The following is a 15770-nucleotide window of genomic DNA, read 5'->3' as shown; positions in this document are numbered from 1 at the left end:
TTGGCAAGCCGGCCGAGCACCTCGACGGCGTGGGCGGAGCCGGCAACGGCTAAGGTGGCGAACGCGGGCGCCGCGCTCTCGCGTACCACGCGGCGGCGGTTCTCCGGCAGCTTGCAGAGCTGGTAAGGAGCAGCCTTCCGCCACGCGCGCGCCCGGCGCCCTTCAAGGACCTGCGGCTAGGCGCCCTCCGTCGGCGACCGTTCTCCACTGTCCACCGATTTAGAGGCATTTTTATTCAAGTTAACAGAACTGATGCCGAAATCTAACAAAGTGCTATTTTCAGTTGAAGTCTGCAGCTTTCAGTGGTATTTTACGGGACCGATGTCTTTTAGTGGTATTTTACGGAAGTCGCAATCTTTCGATGCTACAGAACCAGTTTTCCTTTTTTATTTCCATATGTGGGTCCCACGTAATAAACAGATGGCATCAAACCACCTGCAAATGTCTTATACTACTATAATTGCAAAGAGTGAACTACTAGGGACACACGAGCATATTGTGAAGTGAAGCCAACATATTAGGAATAAACTAATAATAACATGAGAGCAAGTAAAAACCCATAGCAAACACAGGGTCATTTCTGCTGGTCAGGGGAAAAAAAAGATGCGGAGCGAAATTTGGGTAAATTAGAGCCAGTTAGAGCCTATTAACAGCCCAACTGAGCTTACTGTAAAAAAAAAACACAGCCCAGCCCAACGATTTTCCTTTTAAGGCCAGCCCAACCGAAGCCACCGATAACCTGAGGGAGAAAGGGAACTGCCGACACGGGAAGGATTTTGGTAGGGTTCTACCCACAAACATTGCTCCCCTCCTTTCTCGGCACGGTGGCGGCGTCGCTTGATCGCCTCCGGCCTATTCCCCCACTTCTGCTCGCGAGACGGAGAGATTGGCCATGAGGGACCTCCACCTCTCGCTGAACCAGACCCAGCGGGTCCGCCTCGAGGCGGCGCTCCACGAGCTCCAGTCCCTCGCGCCTGCCGCAGCGTCTGCCGCCGCCGTCACCGTCGCGGACACCATCCCCGTCAACCAGGAGGACAACATCCTCAAGTACAGACTCTCCCTCTCTGCTACCCTCCCTGTTTGCCCGTTCGTGTGCGGCTGATGGGCTTGTATTGTCCAGGGGGCACGGGACGTCGGACCAGGACGGGGAGGTGGTGGCGACGCTCTGCGGGGTGGTGGAGCGGGTCAACAAGCTGGTCTACGTCCGTACTCTCCGGGCGAGGTGCGCACCCTCTTTTGATTTGTTCGTCTCCATTGGCGTACCTGCTGGATAGCTTTGGTAACGGGGGTATTCGATCCGGGGATTTGCCTTTAGGATTGACTACCGGTCCTACTATCGGAGAAATATTTTGTGTTAGCTTGTTATGGCACTGAATTGAGTGGTAGGTTTGACTGGAATAGTTGGGAAGGGTCCTGCAATGTCGATTCACTTGTATAGTTTTGGTTTTGTGAATTCATTGCTGAAGTCTAGCAGACCCTTTTGATTTGTTCGTCCCCATTGGTGTTCCTGTTGGATAGCTCTGGCAACAGTGGAGTTCGATGCAGTGATTCGCCTTTAGGATTGACTTTTAAAGTTCTAGTATCACAGAAAATTATTTATCCTTAACTTGTGATGACACTGAATTGAGGGGTAGGTTTGATTGGAATAGTTGGGAGGGGTTGTATAATGTCGATTCAGCATGTATGATTTGGGTTTCTTAAATTCAGTGCTCAAGTTGTCAATGTGAAGTATTGTAGCCCCTTTGTGGGATGCACTGTATGTTGGTTATAAGTTTTTTCTTTCTTTCTGAATTCATATGTTTGGTCAATCAGACTACAAGGGTCATATTTATTGGTTGTGAGGAAGCATTGCTTACTTGATCTCATCCAATATAGTTATTTTTTTCCTTTATGTTTTTGTTTACAAAAATAAACTCGGAAGTGGAAAGCTTAGTCCTGTTTGCTCTCTTCAAACCTTTTCAGATATAAGCCAGAGGTTGGTGATATCATAGTTGGCCGTGTCATTGAGGTGTGTAAATTCATGAGTTCTGTCAGTGTTTGGACTTTGCTTTCATTTATCTAGAAAATGGGCTAATCATGCAGATTTAGTTGCATATAATCACTAGGGTGCTTGCTCTACACTTAATGGGCTTAGAAATTATGAGTATGTGTCTGTCAGAAAATTGCTGATTCTAGTTAAAATGCAGATATAAGAATGTTTTACTCAGATCCCGTGTTGATTTAACTTTTGTACCTTCATTTTGATTAAGTCGTAGCTCTGATTAACTGTAGGTGTTTAATGGCCCATGGTATTTACTTTTGTATGCATATATCCATTGTCATCAGAGCTATTATTCAAATTTGAATCTTATAATACTCGTATTTGTCACTCAGAATCAAATATCATTTACCTAATGTTGCAAATAACGCACTGCATTTTGGACTGTGGTTAATTGTATTTTTGTTCCTCAAGATTGCTCCTAAGCGCTGGAGGTTGGAGATAAATTTTAGCCAGGATGCTGTGTTGATGCTTTCTTCCATGAATTTGCCTGATGGCATTCAGGTACACTTTCTGCATCTTTGCCCATTATAACAGACTAAAATTGGACTGGCAGTAAACAGGGATTTCGTTTGCTATACCATTCTGAGGATAAAAGGTGCTAACTGTGCCGTAATGTCATAAGCAAGTTCAGAGCACAACACATCGATACTTGTAACACATTAGACACTAAGAAATGTATTTCCTGTTTTTTTTTCTGAAAATTTTGTACTGCTTTCTTGGAGTGTAGGGATATTTTAGAATATATCAGCCTATATGTTGTGTCAGTTCAAATGAGATTAATGAGTGCTATCCTTTTTCCATTACTAATTATTCTTGTCCAGTATACCCTTTAACTATTTTTCTCTCTCTGAGTGCTATCCTTTTTCCATTACTAATTATTCTTGTCCAGTATACCCTTTAACTATTTTTCTCTCTCTGAGTGCTATCCTTTTTCCATTACTAATTATTCTTGTCCAGTATACCCTTTAACTATTTTTCTCTCTCTGCACCTTAGAGAAGGAGAACTGCTGTTGATGAACTTAATATGCGGAGTATCTTTGAGGAAAATGATGTTATCTGTGTAAGTACAATACTTGCCCTCTTTCTTGAAGTAGTTGTTTGTTTAGGTGCTGGAATTGATACTCACATCATCTTCTACATAGTGATTTCAAATCTGTTTTGCTTATTTATCTATCGTGTCAAGGCTCTTGTTGGAGAGCCATGCAGAACATGGGGATTGGGGATGGCGAGGGATAAACGGACGCTGATCCAGGACACTTGAGATCGGGCACGCTGGTGACAGCTGCACCCAATCTCAAGGCCTGGGTTTAAATGAGGATCTCTTCTGATAATTCCTTACTTGCCTTCAGTTGATATGTCTCCTCTCTTTACATAGAGAGGTTTACTTGACCCTAAGCAAAATATCTAATTCTATCTCTAACCCTACCCTAATGGGGCCCTAATAGACCCTGCTGATTGCCCATGACATATCGTGTAAGCAGAGGAACCAACAAAAAATGCGTGAGCTGTACCCACTTTTCATCAACGTGATAGAGGTGCAGCAGTGTTTGTTATCTCAAGGTTGATGGCATTTTGAGGCACATTTTAACTGTTCATTTTTTGTTGTTACTTAGTTAGCACTTCTATCACACATAGTTGCAACTCACCTGGCAATATTTCATTTTTCATGTTACTTAGGATTTTAATCTTTGGTGATGAGCTGAGGATAGACAAAAGATTCCAGTGGGACCAAATTTGCTTTTTATGTTCTTGTTGCTTTTCTGACTTGTCAAAAATTAGATCAACCTAGGAAGAGCTTGGCGATTTTTCATTAAGAAGAAGAATAGGCACCCAAACTTTTCTGACTTGTCAAAGTTTCATTCCTTGTGTTACTTAGTTAGCACTTGTATGCTTCATCCTTAGTGAATTGGGATGCCATACCTGGACCTCGCTCTTGTTTTCAGTCGACTTTTTTTAAAGAATTAAATGAAGCATGGTTACCACACTTACCACACCTACTCTCTGAATACCGTTGATCATTCATCTGTGAACTTTGCACGCTGACACTATATTGATCCATTGAAAAGAAACTGTATGATATGTTGAGAAAGGAAGGCCATGTGACGAGTGCTTTAACTGAAGTGGTTTAGTTTCAGAAATAATTTTTTTAAAGGCTTAAATATGAAGAGATTTTGAGTGAGCTCCAGTTCCAATATTGTGTGAACCGTTTTTAATCATTGGCATTTTACTCTCACTGTGAGTACTAGTGTATACTTCAACTTGTTTACCATTATTTCCTTATTTGCATAGAAGCAATGCATTTTTCAAACTCATGATGAAGGATTTTGCGCTTTGCTCACCTTTCAATCTGACCGCATGTTCACAAGTTGAAATGGTTTTCCCCCTCATTTCTTAGATCTTACATTCTCCTCCCCAAGGAACTTCTTTCACCTCTATCGTTTAATAGTCTGATGCACAATTCATTTATTTTTCACTGCATGAGAACTGTTTAAAGTAAGATGCTGCTACCTTGTGTGTAATCAATTGCCAGGCTGAAGTTCGTGGTTTCCAACATGATGGATCTCTGCACCTACAAGCAAGGAGTGAAAAGTATGGAAAGGTACATGCTAGTTCAGCTACTCTGCCAGTTATCTTCAATGTGCAGTTCCGAACTAGTTTAGATGGCACCGCCTATGCTTGTCAGCTTGTAGCATTATCAATCTGTCCCTTTTAATGCCTCCAATTTAGCTTTGTATTATCTGTAAGAGGTATAGGCATTTAATGTGAGTGCAAAAGTTGACGTGTAGATCACTCGGTGCAATATGTGCCTCCCCGATATTTCATAGATGTGCCTTAAGCCTCCATGCCTTTTAGTTTTCCACATGTTGATAATATCTTGAGTAGGTCTATGATTTGTATGTCGATCTAGTTAACTATTGTCTTCCCAAAATTTTGTCTGCTTCCTGCGATAACATTTGGCTGTTTTTCTGATACGTTTCGAGGGGTTGTATTGCTGTAGCTCCTTAAGCCTCCATATGCTCTAGTTTTCTTCATGTTCATCTTAAGTAATAACCTGTATGTGACTGATCTAGTTAGACCCTCGTCTTTCCAAAATTGTCATTGCTTCCTGATATTACAATTGGCTGTTGCTGATACGTTTTGAGGGGTTTGTATTGCTGCAGCTCGAGAGGGGTCAATTGCTAACAGTACCTCCGTACTTGGTTAAACGAAAGAAGCAGCATTTCCATCATCTTGCGCAGTATGATGTCGATTTGATTCTTGGTTGCAATGGATTCATCTGGGTAGGTGAGCATGTTGTGGTGGATGAAAAAGTTAAAGCGACAGAAGATCAGCAGAAGTCCAGCGATGAAGCAGAGAATTTCACCCCACTAGAAACAAGGAAGCATATTTGCCGACTTGCCAATGCTGTGCGTGTACTTTCAGCCCTAGGATTCACTTTGACTGTTGAGCTGATAATTGAGACAGCAGAAGCAAGTGCATCATCAAATGTTGAGGTAAACGACATGCTTGGGGCTGAATTTTACGTCCAGACTGCTGAGAGGGAGGCTAAGCGTCGAGCTGATCTGCTGAGAAAGAAGAATGGGGCAAGGTAAGTGGGTAATGCCTTGCAGATTCTGGCTGCCTGATTTGCAGAGAACAGTGCTTGACACGCAGCAGTGTCCGATCCGTAAGTGTAGCAGTGCTTATCGTGTGATATTTTCAAGGGAAAATACATAATCAAGTTCTATGTACACCAAACAGAGCAGCAAAGATTTACGGAGTGCTGCCCCACTCCGGTGTGCATTCGATGAGGTGCCAGCAATGTAGTCTAGCAGATCTTTAATCCGTTTGTTGATTTCATTTGACGTGCTTCCTGGGCTACAGTAAGATGAATTGTGAGTAAACATTTCCATGTTTGTCTGGGAAGTATGTAACAAGTTCGTTTCTCCTATGTATGCTATAAATTGATATGAAAAACTATTCCTGGTCCTGCCTGGCAATTGAAGGAGATTGTAAATTCAGATATCTTACACAGGTTGTGTGCTCTGGTTGGTTCCTTGCTAGCATAGCGCGTTTTCGATAAGGATGAAGGAACCCTCTCAATGTGCACTACACGAACTGTAGCATCCCGTGTCGTGCCCAGGGACCAAAGGAAGCCACATCAAACCCGATATGGCCGTTTGATTAACCATCTCGTGACGGAAAGTGTCTCTGCCCGGGACCAGAGGAACGAACGTGTACCCGGGACCAGAGGAAGAGGCCGCATCAAACTTTGCACGGTCGTTTTTGGGTCCTGACTTCTGGCGTCGTTCATCCCGTATCATTAAGTAATTTTTTTTTCAAAAATATGCAGGAGAGTTGCGTATTATTGTATTAAGAAGAAATGTAGTCACAAGATACAACGTGGGCTAGCTGGGTACTCACCCACACTTTTAAGCGCACTTGATTGGATGTAAATCTCAGTAACATTTTTCCCCTCTACAAACATGTAAGGATCTATCATGATCATAAGTACATTTGTGACTGCCACGCCGTAGCGGTGAAACAGTTAAGAAACCAACGTGATGCTGAACCTGATTGCAGAAAAAAGTAAAAACAAATAATTAATAATAACAGGCCGGCCTGACTGCCGCAGTGGCAAAATTGTAAAAAGATCAGATCCTGCTCTGATAAGATCCTGCTGGCCGGACTCCCAAGTCTCCCAACTAAATAGATTCTCTCACGATCTCATCTTCATCTTAGCCTCCATCCTCGCGGACGGTGCGAGGGACGACGAGTCGACGACCCCAAACGAAACAGCATCACGGAACCCTCGCTGCCGAACAGTCTCCCTCTCAGCAAGCCCTCCTTCCTTAGGGGGCCTCGCCGGCCAAAGTGAAGCACGCCGCCTCGCGGAAATCGTACTCCCGCAGGTCGTCTTCCTCCTCTCCAGTTCCTCGGCGTTCGTTCCCCTCCCGAGCCGTCTTCCCGCCGCCGCCTCAGTCCTGGGCCCGGACCACCGCGAGGAGAGCACCGTCGACAAGGTTCACTTTCTCTTGATCTTATTTGCTTGCGTCGCTATAATATAGTTGGATTCCATGTCTGCGTTGGCCTTGTCTACGGATGAATCATGTCAGCTCTAGCAATTTTATCTTGTCCGCTACAGATTGATAATCTGAGATTGTGTGATCGTTTGTTCATGCTGAGACAGCAAAAGTTGTTTCCAGTTTGCCGGCATCAGATTGTTCTGAAGCAAAAGAGTCACTGGGTTTCCAATGTGTTTTGGGTGATCTAGTGCTTTAATTTTTGGGTCAACCCATTACCCAGCTCTTCTCTACTGGTTCGAGTGGGTTAGGCACTGGTTGAGTGGTTGACCCAAAATCAACCCAATTGCATTGCATGGCTACACTCGTATGGAGTACTTTATACGGGTAATTTGAGGTTAACCAATGGGGAGAAAATTTACTTCAAAGGTTACTGGACTGAACCGTCCTTAAGCTGACTGAGTAGGCCACACCACGTCTGTCTCCTCTTCTCATATTCTCTTAAATCCCTGCAGTGGTCGGCCACATGCTTTTCTGTTGTCTGTTTTTCTTGTATAAAAGTCATGTTGTCCTGTTCCAGACGAGCTTCATAAAGCCTGCTGCGTTGGAGCCATTATTGATTTACTGTTGGGTGATCCAATTATGACATTGTAACCTTGGGTCTGGGTAGAACTGTGCTTCGAATGTAACGCCTAAAATCGCGTCACCTGGACAGGATGTATATTTTTCATTGGACTGTGGGTTTTGATTTGAACTGAGGGAAGTTACACCGATTTACTTTTTGTGTCTGATTCATGTTATATTTACCTGGATTCAGTGGATAAACTTGTTTTGATAGGATGGACTTAAAAATTGTAATCCTGTTGTCAACCAAAAAGCTAAACGGTGTCTTTTACATTTTTCTTTTAAAAAATACTACATAAAAATGAGCTATTTTTTTATTAATTTCCTAGAAGTAGTGGTAATTGTGAAGATAATTCTTATTTTATTTGTTTTCATTATTTGAGTTCAGATGAGCAGAATACCTCGAGGGCAAGGCTCTTCTATGTCAAACCGAGAGAATCCTAAAGTTGATCAAGCAGTTGATTCAAATGAAGAGAGCCGCAAGCACAGGAGGGGTGCTTATTTGTTGCTGGGATTGTTGATAGTATTCCTTCATGGATCCTGGTCTGTTTATCAAATCCAGTTTGGAAACCTTCCTTTGCCGCTAGATGCCAAGCAGGCTGGCAAGAGGGGTTTCTCGGAAGCTTCTGCGCTTGAACATGTGAAGTATCTTACAAGCTTGGGTCCTCATCCAGTTGGTTCAGACTCACTCGATCTTGCTGTCCAGGTTGTTCATTCATGCTGCTTACTTTCACAGTTTTAATGCTTCAGTCTTGTAGTTTCATTTTTTGTTCCAAGTATTACACTGTCCCTATCAGTGGCTCAATTTGTGTAACCCCACATTAAGTTCATCTACCATACAATTTTTTCTCTCGGAACAACAATCTACCATACAGTTCTTGTTGCTAGCGCCACCTACAGCTAACTGATAACCAGTGGTAGCCAAGTTACCGTGAAATGATGACAAGAAAACACAAGTTGAAATTAGGATTCACCTAATTAGTAACTCTTTATGTCTCTCTTTATTAATTGTTTTAGTTGCACCTTACATCTCGGTGTTTTTGTCGATTCACCTTATAATAACATGATCGGTAACACTATTGAAGCTGAGCATTTTGTGGTCCATTTTTTTTTGTCGTACTATCCATTTTGACATGCCTATGATAGTATGTATATGCAGTAGCAGAGAAAATAAAGAAGACATCTCATTGGGAGGTTGATGTTCAATTGGAGCTGTTTCACACAGATATTGGCGCAAATCGTCTATCTAAAGGTCTTTTCAAGGGAAAAACTCTCTTGTATTCAGATTTAAAGCATGTGCTATTGAGAGTTGTTCCCAAGTATATGCCTGAAGCTGAGGAAAATTTGATTCTGGTTTCTTCTCATATTGACACTGTTTCCACAACGTAAGGCTTCATACCCATATGGATTATTTCTAACTTCAAACAAGGTTGCCAAACAATAACTTGAGGAGGAATATTGCGTTCAAGTGGGTTTATTATTTATTGAAAAGATATTTACAGTATGATTTGAAAAAAGAAACATACAAACAATGGTGTATGATTTACAGTGCCATAATTTGTTTACCCTGTCATTTTATTTAACTTGAGCTATCCATGTTGTGGTAACAGTAGAACATCATTTCTCAGTTTTCTTTGTACATTAGATGTTTTTACTGATACATCTTTTTAAGTTGTAGTGACTTTCACATTTGACTGTTCGAGGAAAACAAATATACCTTTTTGCTTTTCAGGGAAGGTGCTGGAGATTGCAGTTCATGTGTGGGAGTCATGTTAGAGCTTGCACGGGGAGTGTCTCAATGGGCACATGGGTTTAAGAGTGGTGTCCTATTTTTATTTAACACAGGAGAAGAAGAGGGACTTGATGGCGCCCATAGTTTTATAACTCAGGTTAGTCTCTTGAAACTTCATACATATGCCATATCCAGTATTCCAGTTCCTGAGCCATCGCTTGTCTAGTCTAGGTCAAGTTACCATGTAGATAACCTCTAAATCAGATTAAAGGGGTGTTTGGATACCCCCTGCTAAACTTTAGCACATGTCACATCGGATGTTTGGATACTAATTAGGATTATTAAACATAGTCTAATTACAAAACTAATTGCACAGAGGGAGTCTAATTCGCGAGACGAATCTATTAAACCTAATTAGTCCATGATTTGACCATGTGGTGCTACAGTAACCATTTGCTAATGATGGATTAATTTAATAGATTTGTCTCGCAATTAGACTCCATCTGTGCAATTAGTTTTGTAATTAACTCATGTTTAGTCCTCCTAATTAGCATCTGAACATCCGATGTGACCCTGCTAAAGTTTAGCGCCTCGTATCCAAACACCCCCTAACTTATGTCTATTTTATATTTTTATCGATGGAGTCAAGTAGATTGATTAATATAAAGAAGAAACGTAGATGTATAATTGACTGCCTTCAAGTATGGACTACACACTTGGCTGCTATTTGGATATATTTGCGGCCAACACTCTTATGGCTAACTCCTCCATTATGATGTCCCTTTTTTGTCCATGGATGCAGACATGCAGTTCAGTAGGATTTGGTTTTTTTAGATGATTTTTTTTTGGGTGCTGGAATGTGGGGAGATGTCTACTTAAGTAGAGGGGTTTATGTTAGTAGTGTATTAGATTATCATCTGTTCAAATGTTAATACTATGAGTACAGCTGTAGGATCATATTGGATAGAAGCATCCTGTACTACTCGAATCGTATTGCTCTTAAATAAAAAAGATGTTACCTGGCCTCAAAACCTGCATAACTTTCCTCCTTTCTCTTTCTGCTCCCTGACTTGTTCTCTAACGTGGTCTATTTCCTTCTATTAATGTTCATAAACAATCCTCTCTGCATGACACTTCGTAAACTCTAATAGAACCTCGTAATTGTACTTTTCTTTTGAACTTTGAAAGACATGTTTCATGCTATCACTATGCATGCTTTATGTAACTCCTTGAATCCTAATGTTAACATTTTTGCAGCACCATTGGAGAAATTCAGTACGTTTTGCAATTGATTTGGAAGCTATGGGTATCAGTGGGAAATCCACGCTTTTCCAGGTATGTTTCTGATCCCATAATATTTCCCATTGGATGTATATATTATATTATATTAGGACATACATTTGTTGCTGACCCTAGTAAAAAATCTTTTTCCTCAAAAAGTTGGGCAGACCTAGAACTAAGGTTTGGTTGGATTTGCATATCGGAGTAAATAAGAAAAAAAAACCATGAAGATATCTAGGGCTACTTTGGTGTACTAAATTAGTTGCCATTTTGAATGCTCTAGATTATAATTCCCTTTTTCTGAATTTAAACTTATTCAGCCTAATTGTTAATGTTGACAGGCTACTGACCATTGGGCCTTGGAGAGCTTTGCAGCTGTAGCCAAATATCCATCTGCTCAGATAGCCTCACAGGTAGCAGCCCTCCCTCCCTCCCTCTCTCAAATAATTTTTTCATGCAACTTAGTCATGCTTCTAATTTCACTGAAACCAAGCAGGCTAATTTTCTGTTGCCCTGTTTGGTTTTAGAAAGAATCTATTAAATTAGGCTTACCATTTTAGTGGGGAAACATATAAGATTGTTTCTCAGCTCCTCACACCTAGTTGGTCGAAATGGAGCTTAAAGTGGGATGGATTATTCTGTTGCTTGAGTGAAAGAACATGGCTCAAGATCTGTCATTTGGTGCTTCACTACAAATATCTTGGTTTTCTTCCTAGCTGATTGACATTTTGTAATTTCAGGATGTTTTTCGTTCTGGAGCAATAAAATCTGCTACAGATTTTCAAATATATCAGGAAGTTGCTGGTCTTCCTGGACTTGATTTTGCATACACAGATACAACATCTGTGTATCACACGAAGGTTGGTTCTCTTGTCTATATATGTTCTCATCATTATCGATGCTAAACTTATCTGAGTTTGGACCTTTCCATGACTAAACAAACATATTTTCCAGTCCATGAACTGTCCATACTATCCATTGACAACTCTTTTTGTATTGACCCTTTTTGAAAATTTGAAATTGATGTTAAATGATGAATTATCAGTCAATGACCCAGCTTTTCTAACTATGTTGTTTGACCAACTACAATACTAAAAATAAACTAAAAAAATCCAACCAACAAGTACCCGTATGTAAGCATATAAGTATAGAGTCGATGCTTAACAAAGTGGAAATAAATGGCAGATGAAGTTTACTTCATAAGTTCATAGGTATCGAACTGTTTTCTCCACATGGAGTACAGACCAGAGCTGTTTAGTCATAGAAAATTTATGATGTGGTAGGATTGGGTGCAAGTCAAGGATCGAGGGCATTGCCCCCAGGACGTGACATGTTATATGCAACTATTTGGTTCTTGGTGGTATCTTATAATTAATATAATGCAGCGAGGCTTTTCATGTGGCACTGTTGCTCAGAAGTCGTGTAGCTGTGCAATTATTTGATTTCGACTGAAACATGACCTTGTTTAATATTGGTAAATATAATAATATAAGGTCAAATGCACATTTGGTGGTCCAATTTTTTTTAAAAAAATCAAAATTCCAACTTCTGATTTGTGATTGTTTCTGTTATGTTCTGTGCAGAATGACAAGATGAAGCTTCTGAAACCGGGGTCTCTTCAGCATATTGGAGATAACATGCTTGCTTTCCTACTCCACTCTGCAGCATCGCCAAATTTTTTGAAAAATGCACAGGAACAGAAGAAAGAGAACACAGAGCAGAATAAAGTTGTTTTCTTTGACATTCTGGTAATACATTAAATTCTCTGTGTGTTTCTGCAAATGATTGTGATTGTGTCATCAAATGTCTGTCCCTGGCTTGATGATAACTGGAACTTTTCACCGATATTAGCTGACATTGTTAAAACTATATATTTTTTGGATTATGTGAAGTTAATATTGCAGTCAACTGATTTTACTCCTTTTCACTTTTATGTTACTACTTTGCAGGGCAAGTACATGGTGGTCTATCCACAGCGACTTGCTACCATGTTTCATAACTCAATCATATTGCAGTCGCTTCTGATATGGGGAACATCATTGCTTATGGGTGGACGCCCTGGGCTTGTGTCCTTCGGAATATCATGTTTGAGCATTATTCTAATGTTGATATTTTCAATCTGCTTACCCGTTGTGGTAGCATTTATTCTGCCCCATATATGTCCGTTTCCTGTTCCTTATGTTGCAAATCCATGGTTAATTATTGGCTTATTTGGTTCACCTGCACTGCTTGGAGCATTTATCGGTCAGCATGTTGGGTTTATTCTCCTGAAGAGGCATCTTCGCCATGTGTATTCTAGAACAAAACCAAGCCTAACTCATAACACAAGGGAATATGTTATTGACCTGGAAGCCGAGAGATGGATTTTTAAATCTGGTTTTGTCCAATGGCTAATAGTTCTAACACTGGGAACCTATTTCAAGGTTGGATCATCATATATAGCGCTCATCTGGCTTGTTTCGCCTGCTTTTGCATGTAAGTTGCTGGTACAGTCTGAGTGCATTAATAACTTGGTATCAACTTGAGCATTAATGGTTGTCGTTTCTATGTAGATGGTTTTTTGGAAGCTACTCTTTCTCCTGTTCGGTTACCCAAACAGCTTAAAGTTGTCACATTGGTTCTGGGTTTGGTTGCACCAGTGGTGTCCTCTGCTGGTTTGGCTGTTCGCATGGCAGATGTTATTGTTGGGAGTGTTGTACGTATTGACAGGTAATATGTAGCCCATAACCTCCCAATGTATCATCTCTTTTATTAACCATTTCTGTTTGAAAAATAAAATCTGTTATGTAAAGCAAACCAAGCTTTTGTTAACCTCACTTTGCATTGATATGCAGGAATCCTGGTGGGCTACCATACTGGCTTGGAAATGTAATTGTTGCTGTTGCCATTGCTGTCGTCGTCTGTTTCATGTTCGTGTATCTTCTTTCATATGTTCATATCTCAGGTAAACCATGATATGCTGGATATATTGTCATATTTCTTTCCTGTCAAAGTAATATCAATTTTTATACTTGCATTTTTTTTGTACATTTCATTTTCTTGCTTTTCTCTGCTGTATAGAATGAAAGAGATGCAGTTTATCTGCTAGTCTTGTGCAGTACCACATTTCAGTTTGGTTCTTCACTGTGTAGTCTGTATGAGCATTTGTGCCACCAGCAGACACTAGTATTATTCGGTTCTCTTCTCTAGACACCCCGCCTGTTGATGTGAGACAGTAAAGAGTGTATTGCAGATATGTAACTGATGTCTGTGAAACAACCACAGTGTTACTTGTCCTGCTATCTTCACTGGTCAAAAATAAGGTCCCTACGTTTTCTATGTCATTTTTTGCGCTGCCAGACAGCTGATGATGCTTGAAATTCTTACACTTCTCTGCATTTCTTAGCTTTATATGCATTTATTTTTTCCTTTTGTTACATTCTCAAAAGAAGCTGATATACCACACTATGCTTTTTTTTAGGTGATAAAAGAACTCTTGGTTTGCTATTATGCTTATTCTTTGGTCTTTCACTGGCGCTGGTGTCAGGTGGCATTGTGCCAGCATTTACGGAGGATGTGGCTCGATCTGTAAATGTGAGCAGTTCTTTTATTCTACTATTCTGCTACAATGCCTCTCGGTCAATTAATCTAAAATTGGTTTATGACAAGGGGAGACATCAACCACATTTGTAAATAGTTGATAATATGCTGTTTTTGCGAAATTCCATTGTGTTCCTGGTATTTTTGTAAACTGCTGCTTGCACTTTTCACAAATGGTCTCCAGCTTGAAGCATTAGTATTAAATTATTAATATGTAAGGTAGTAAATTTTTATGATTTTCCTTAAATATAGTAACTTGATGATTTGCCGCCTCCTCAGGTTGTACATGTCGTGGATACTACAGGAATAGATGGTGGAAATAGAGAACCATTATCCTATATTTCTCTGTTTTCCAATACACCTGGGAAGTTAACAAAGGAATTGGTGGACCTTGGTGATGAAGAGTTCTTTTGCGGAAGGAATATGACTGTTGACTTTGTAACATTTACAATGAAGTATGGCTGTTGGAGTTACAAAGAGAGCAGTACTGGATGGAGCAAGTCTGAAGTTCCTGTGCTCCTTGTAGAAAGTGATTCAGTTACCGATGGTGCTCGACAGACAGTAATATCGGTTGATACCAAGTCATCAACACGTTGGTCACTTGGGATCAACAAACAACAAATTGATGACTTCACTGTTCAAGGTGAGTTGAACCAGATATAATGAAATCCTACGAACCTTTACCCTGAGTAACATAGTTCATAGCTAGCGAGTTCATTTCTTCATCTTGTCAGCTAGTATTGAGAAGGATGGTCCCACTTGACACCAATCAGTACCAACAGGCTTTGAACATGCTTGAAAGTACTACTGTTGCTGATTGGCCTTTCCACATTATTTGACCTTTTTTCGTTTATTGTGTTCAGTGGATTCAGAGAAATTGGTTCTACTGGGTGGTAAGAGTGAGGTTGATGGATGGCATACAATCCAGTTTGCTGGCGGCAAAAAATCGCCAACAAAATTCCAGCTGACACTGTACTGGTCGAACAGTGCTGCCCAAACATCTGGAAGACAAGCTAATAAAGAAGCAGCGGATGTTCCTTTCTTGGTAAAACTAAGAACAGATGTGAATAGAGTTACACCACAGGTCGCAAAGGTCCTCGAGAAGCTGCCACGATGGTGCACACCCTTTGGCAAGTCCACTTCCCCTTACACACTCGCTTTCTTGACGGGCCTTCGTGTCGATATTTAGGCAGCAACATTCGTTCCCCAGACTTAGATGTAGTCACCACAGCTTTCATTCGTCCTGTATTTAGCTATGCCTATTAGTTTACCATCCAAAGATAGCTAGTTATAGCCCCTCAGAATGTACACAATCGCTGCCAGAGGTCGACAGGACTTTGAAAAAATAAGCATCAAACGTACAAAAGTAGAGGACCAACCGCCCAGATTAATGGTTGTGTCTTGTGGTTTTCCCGAGAGATTGGTTGTCTTATTTGAAAACCTTCAGATTGGATCGTGGTCTTGTGTACACAAAAGGATGGTTTCTACATTTTGATTCGTTTCCGCGCCA

The 15770-nt window shown here is 40.8% G+C and overlaps 2 protein-coding genes across 2 annotated transcripts; both read left to right on the top strand.

Moving 5' to 3' along the window:
• Positions 1-751: 751 nt before the first annotated feature.
• Positions 752-6021, top strand: LOC117862806 (exosome complex component RRP4 homolog). The gene is made up of 7 exons (XM_034746329.2): positions 752-1047; positions 1121-1222; positions 1963-2008; positions 2453-2542; positions 3036-3101; positions 4572-4640; positions 5203-6021. Exons 1-7 carry the CDS (start codon positions 893-895, stop codon positions 5632-5634), a joined length of 960 nt encoding a protein of 319 aa, XP_034602220.1. The 5' UTR covers positions 752-892; the 3' UTR covers positions 5635-6021.
• A 699-nt stretch (positions 6022-6720) lies between these two features.
• LOC117862805 (uncharacterized) lies at positions 6721-15770 on the top strand. Its single transcript, XM_034746327.2, has 14 exons — positions 6721-7044; positions 8057-8374; positions 8815-9053; positions 9401-9557; positions 10658-10735; positions 11023-11094; positions 11422-11541; positions 12265-12429; positions 12631-13156; positions 13234-13390; positions 13516-13625; positions 14142-14254; positions 14540-14903; positions 15124-15770. Exons 2-14 carry the CDS (start codon positions 8057-8059, stop codon positions 15447-15449), a joined length of 2745 nt encoding a protein of 914 aa, XP_034602218.1. The 5' UTR covers positions 6721-7044; the 3' UTR covers positions 15450-15770.

The sequence above is a fragment of the Setaria viridis genome, chromosome 7 (assembly GCF_005286985.2).
Source record: "Setaria viridis chromosome 7, Setaria_viridis_v4.0, whole genome shotgun sequence".
NCBI classification, from domain to species: domain Eukaryota; kingdom Viridiplantae; phylum Streptophyta; class Magnoliopsida; order Poales; family Poaceae; genus Setaria; species Setaria viridis.
The sequence above is the reverse complement of the archived record's forward strand: the minus strand, read 5'-3'. Positions and strand labels throughout refer to the sequence as shown.